The following is a 6000-nucleotide window of genomic DNA, read 5'->3' on the forward strand; positions in this document are numbered from 1 at the left end:
AATTCCACATTATCACATTGCTTTGAGCACTGCTGACCTGCCTGAACAAATCCATAAGATCAATGCGAGCATGTTCACTAGTGATTAATTCTCTCATATGGTTAGAAATTAAACTAAGGTATTCTATCTAAACACAAATTAATGGGTACTGTGCACTTCTGTAGATTAAAAGAAACCCTGACATGTTTTTGTAAATTTGTTAACTGAGTGGCCAAATTCCCTGAGCAAAACGCACAAATATAAGACAAATTGCTTCTTGCACAAACACTGGAAAGTTTCCCCACTACTAGCAAAAAAGCTGTATAAAGCTAAATACTGAATAGATGAGTGTATAATCTAAATGTCTCCAGTAGTATCAACAGAAGCTGCTCTCCTGCAACAAATCAATTCAGTCCAAACCTGAACCCATATTTGTCAAACTCAGAGAATGAATATTAATCTGGGATTAGTTTATGCTTTTTACATAGCACTGGATATGACTACAAGCACTGATGAGACCTATCCTGCCATATAGTCATACGACAGCAAGTATGAATGCAAAGTTTTACACGTGTAGCATAATCAATATAATCAACTCATTACATTTCACAATCTCTCTCAAAAGCACTCCACGACAACAGCCAGACGGGGCAAAAACTGAAAATTCCAAAGTCTTCCAAAATAATCAGCACAGCACTTGTCTTTAAACAATGAAAGGTGATAAAGGACAGCAAAAATCAAAGTGTCTGAAGTCTGAAACGGATCCTTACCATAAAAAGGTACTTTTATTGGGTTATATTTAAGTTAGACTGACAGCAATATCTAGTTCACAAAGAAATATCCAAGACGTAAAAATTCTTTCAATCACAAAATTTCAATTTCATCATGAAATTTTTTCGCCAGGTTTTTTTTTTTAGTGACCAATGGCTAAGTGGTTTTTGTATATCCTATTTGAACGGACTGGTATCTATGCTTAAAATATGGGGACTCCAAGCACTCCACATTTTTGGGTCTTTATTGCTCCAACTTGCCCAATTCAACTTAGTAAACCCATTGTGAGTGGGATCAAAGACCACTGGTGCATCCTCACTACTCACAAAACTGGAATTACAGCCCATAATTACGACTAATAATTCAGTGTCCTATTTTTGGCCACTAAACACCAATGACTATACAGTTACTGGTGGTGGGCATGTCCATTCTTTCCAACAACACTTAAAAGGACCTTAGTGGATGACACTACTGCAGGGGTGATAGTGGGAAAAATTCCTGAGCCTGAACTTTTTTTCTCTGCTCGGGAGGTGAGCAGGGTGGGGGTGCTATGTATGCGACACACTTAACACATAACTTGTTGGCCCCTGGGCGCAGATATACGTCTATGTATAACCCTGATCTTCATTACTGTCAAAGAATTTTTGCTTTTGAATTAGTCCCTTCAATGATAGATTGTCTTGAATTTTGTTGAAATACATGAACAACATTCAGACATGAGATAAACAAACCCAATATAAGCCTATATTTCAGAAGCTTGTGCAGATTACCAGAACTCTTGGGACTAGCAGGCCTGCTCAGGAATCCATACCTGTTTTTAACTAGTCACATACCTTATTGCTTCTATAGCATAGGAGACTACAGATACTACAGCCATACCAAGAACAGTCAGCAGGTGGCAATAACAATACTCCAAAGTAAACTAGGAATGGATTAGTAGCCTAATCATTGACTAAATGACATGAACAAGGACACACTCATTTCTTTTAAAAATATAATAGCAAACTATGCACAATTTATTTTAAATATTTTGAAACAGTTACAGTGCAACAAACTCATAGATAATACTACAGCCCTAAAATTACTGTTCAGTTCCATTTTCCCCTTAATATAGGCTTAATATAGGCTTAATATAGTTGTGTTCCATGGCTGAGTTTATACGTTTCGCGTTGACAGTGGAAAAAAATTTGCACGTGTATTTCCTGGGATTTCCTACTGAATCTATCAATTTGTTTGGTCAAAGCAAGTCCCGCCCCCCCCCGTTTCTGACTGGCTTAATGGCTAGTAGGCTAGGCCTTGGTGTTGGTTACAGTGAAACCTGCGCATGTCAGATCAAGAGGAGTGTCAGATCCTATGGTCAGATCACTAGGCCAGGGGTCGGCAACCCGCATGCGGCTCTTTGATCCCTCTGATGCGGCTCAGCTTTTGAAGATAATTAATTTAATTAACGTATATTATTTCTGAGACTTGTTCGGGCGGAATATCACAAACGTCCGGTATTTGGTTTCGATTCGCTTGACTGACATGTCGGCGTCTTCATCCCCACCCCCCGTTCGCTAGAGTGAGATGTCGTCGTCGTTTTAACATATTATGTGGCTCTCACTGAAATACATTTCCAATTATTTTGCTTTTATGGCTCTTTGAGTCAAAAAGGTTGCCGACCCCTGCAGTAGGCGAACCTTTTTTTTTTCTTCTCGCAGACACGTCGGTACGCCGGAATTCCGACGTGGCGCCTGAAAACTATCAGGCCTGCTACTGCCACACACAATGAAGAGTGGCACCACGATTCCAGGCAGGAATGCCACTGCTACACACAACCACAGTCTTAAGTGAACATTAATCTAGGCCTGGGAACAAATATGGATAAAAGAGTCTGCTAAGCAAATGTTAAAATATTTACACAGAGCAATGTAAATGATTACCAAAACTCATGGCCAATTTAGCCATGTCATGGGTACACAATGATCTCTCTATTAGGTTTTAGTGTCTTTCTGCATAAGCACTACACATGATAGTCTGAACTTACTTTAAAATGTAAAAAATATAAAAACATATTTCATGCTGTCACATTGAAATGGTCTTGCAAGTAATCCACAATAAGCTGCTGTGGTTTGGCCTGCAGGGTAAGTCTTGGGGATGGTGAAAAAAAGACATAGAAAGTACATACGAAACTAAACTGACCACAGCTGATACACCTGCGTCTGGGTGAAGCTTGTTTAGATGACACATTTGCCACAAGAGTACGTGCCGTCTCTCACTCCCTGGTTGGGATGGGCATAACTGCAGCAGCAGAATCTACTGGGACTATTCAGAACTGCTGTTAAGTTAACCGAGTTAAACATTTGCCCCAAAAAACTTTAAGACTTTAATTGTGGATCACTTGCAAGCGCCATTTCAAGGCGGTGGCATTCACAGCAGACAAACTCAGACAAAAACAGTTTTTACTCATAGCCAAGTGTCTTTACCCAAGAGAAATGCATCTCACACATATTTATACCAAATGATTCACAGACACTTTGGTTGACAGTAATGGGAAGTTCGATTCAGTACACTGAACTGATTCTTTTGAACTGCCTATTACAGGGAAACTGCACTGATTTTTCTAAATTTCTGCATGATTAAAAACAAAACCATTTAGAGTGGTTTGGTATGAAATACTCTGTTATACAGAAACTTACAGAGTCTTACTTACAGAACAGAATTGCTCACAGCGGTGGTGAAGGAAACCAGACATCTAAGGAGTTTAACACCTCGAAAAGTTCCCTTACAGAAAAGCATTACAAGAAATGATCATGAAAATATTGCCTGAAGCCTGAGACACTGTGTTACAGTAGTTCTGTGATAAAGTTTTGGTCTAAAACAAATGTGAAGAATTTACTTTAATCCATTCATGGGGAAGGGATACATGAAGGGTGTCCTAAGGCAAAATAGTCCATATAGAAAACTTATTTTTTCAGACTATTATTTTACCATCATCAGTGTTTCATAAAAATATTAGAAGCCATGAATAAGTTCACTGGTGTTTCTGAACGGTACATAAAATGGCTATATTTGTGTGGCAGACACTGGGATTCCTAGTTCCCATCACAACCGCAGTAAAGAAATCAGTCTGTAATTTTCTCTGCAAATGAACCACTTTACATCAAACCAAATGACTCGGTTTACAACTCAACCACTGAATTATGCAGATATTTCCCCTTTCAATGTAGAGAGCTCGGTTACAGAATTCATTGACATGAGTCGGGTAAACTGATGCGCAATGGCTGTGGATTCATGTCATGTTCCTGTCATGTACCCACTAAAAAAGTCAGACTTGACTTGCAGGGCTTTATGCACACAAAACAAACAAGACCACAGAAAGAGGAAGCCAGCTACAGAGAGAACCCAAGGAGCCTGCTCTTCGTGTTACAGTGGGGTCTCTTACAATGTGAATGTATAGATGTAAATTGTTTATTATCTGAACCATTAGCAGAAACTCTGTAGGTTAACACAGGGGCACTCAACCCAGGTCCTGGAGATCCGCCACCCTTAAGAGTTCAGATCCAACACACCTGACTCTGAAATTAAGATGCCCCCGAAGGCGTTCATTACTGGATAAGCTGCGTTAGATTAGATGCGTTACTGTAATTTACAGGGTGGCAGATATCCAGGACCAGGAATGGCCACATCTGCTGTAGCACAAGCACTGTGGAGTACCAGTATTGGTTCGATTCAGTGAACCGATTCCTGTTCGAGCCAGTCGCTGACATTGAAACCTAATCCAGCGCTGCACTGAGGGCAGCTAGCTCCGCGTAAACAACCAGCTGGCTAGCACTGCAAAGGCTTTCGGCTTATGCGTGACTAGTTTTACACATTTATACTCATGTGAAACACTCACTCTTCGGCTTCTTGCTCCTCTCGATGTGAAACTCATACTGCACCGGAACAGGCGCTGGAACAGGCGAGCCTTTCCTCGCAAAGTGTACGTTAGCAGAACTCAGGGCTTCTTTGAAGTAAATGACCGAGGTTGGGGCGAACGATTCGTCCGGACTGCTGGCCAAATGGCCGTTGTTGTCCTCAAAGCGGAGCGGGTCGAGTCCGGGCGGGCTGTGCGCTGTAAAACTTTGGGAAACTTCCGTGAGCTTCGGGTCCGGCGGGTTTGCGTGTGGCTCCGCCATTTTCCGTTAAAACTCACTCATGTGACCGTTTCTCTCTCTCTCTCTCTCTCTCTCCCTCTCCCTCCCTCTCTCTCCCTCTCTCTCTCTCTCTCTCTCTCTCTCTCTCTCCCCCCCCGCAGCAGCTCAGCTCCGCTGTTGTTCTTACTGCGCCTTTGATATTTCACCGTGTGACTCTCGGCGCACTGCAACGCCCGCTGTAGCCAAGCGCTGCGGAAAGCGCAGGAAACACCAGTGAACAGATTTCCTTCCTCGGCCGTTTCGTTTTTCCTTCTTACAAAACAGAGAAAACTTCAAGCACGGCGTGACGTAGACGCGCGAGTGCGCGAGAGCGGTTTAAAGGCACAGAGCCTCGTTTCTCGCTCAGCTGACTCAGCACTTCCAGAGGCGGTCACTCGGGTTCGCTCACAGCAGCCGCTACAACGTCTTTCAGTTGGAGGTGCTGATATTTTCGGTGGCATGGATGAGACGTGAAGGATGACGTCATGAAAAACGATTAGGCTTTTGTTTGTTTTTTTCTGATCCACATCAGTCACGCAGCGCTACGATGCCAGATATGACAACACATATAGACACGTTTCCTATCTACAAACATTACCGGTCGCGCGCGCAGCCGGTGGGCAAACTGCTTTGGTAACTTAGCCAGTCACTGGATTGAAACGTTAACCAACTATTGTAATGAACAATGATCGAAATCACGATGTTGCATTGTTTATAAATTCTCCTTTACTCGGTAATACCATGCAACATTTTCATGCATTTAATCTGTTTTAATCAGAGCCGGCCCTGACCAATGTGGTGCCCTAGGCGAGATTTTGGTTGGTGCCCCCTGCATCATCAGTCATTGGGTTTATACACCCACACAGACACTGCAAAGCTTTATGCTTTTGAGGTTTTTTATTTTAGAACGAAAACAACAGTAAAACAGTAAAATCAGTATTAAAGAAACAAATAAAAAGTAAATTAATTATAAATATAACCGTATAACAATAAGTAAATATAAAGGTGTTGCACAAAAAATATTTTAAAACTATTTTACATAAAGTAGTGCAGAGAACAACTTTCTGCTTATTGTAGAGAGTCTCTAATCAACGAG

The 6000-nt window shown here is 41.6% G+C and overlaps 1 protein-coding gene across 2 annotated transcripts in view; it reads right to left on the reverse strand.

Moving 5' to 3' along the window:
• The window catches only part of rufy3 (RUN and FYVE domain containing 3), a 24763-nt gene extending 19591 nt beyond the window's left edge, over positions 1–5172 (reverse strand). The window contains exon 1 of one of the 2 annotated variants that reach the window (XM_017695491.2): positions 4628–5172. In XM_017695491.2, coding sequence (XP_017550980.2) covers positions 4628–4907 — 280 coding nt within the window. In that variant the 5' untranslated portion in view covers positions 4908–5172. The remainder of the gene's footprint in view (positions 1–4627) is intronic. The other variant, XM_037531923.1, reaches the window with a different exon arrangement.
• Between the last annotated feature and the right edge of the window lie 828 nt (positions 5173–6000).

This window comes from Pygocentrus nattereri, chromosome 20 (genome assembly GCF_015220715.1).
Source record: "Pygocentrus nattereri isolate fPygNat1 chromosome 20, fPygNat1.pri, whole genome shotgun sequence".
Classification (NCBI taxonomy): Eukaryota; Metazoa; Chordata; class Actinopteri; order Characiformes; family Serrasalmidae; genus Pygocentrus; species Pygocentrus nattereri.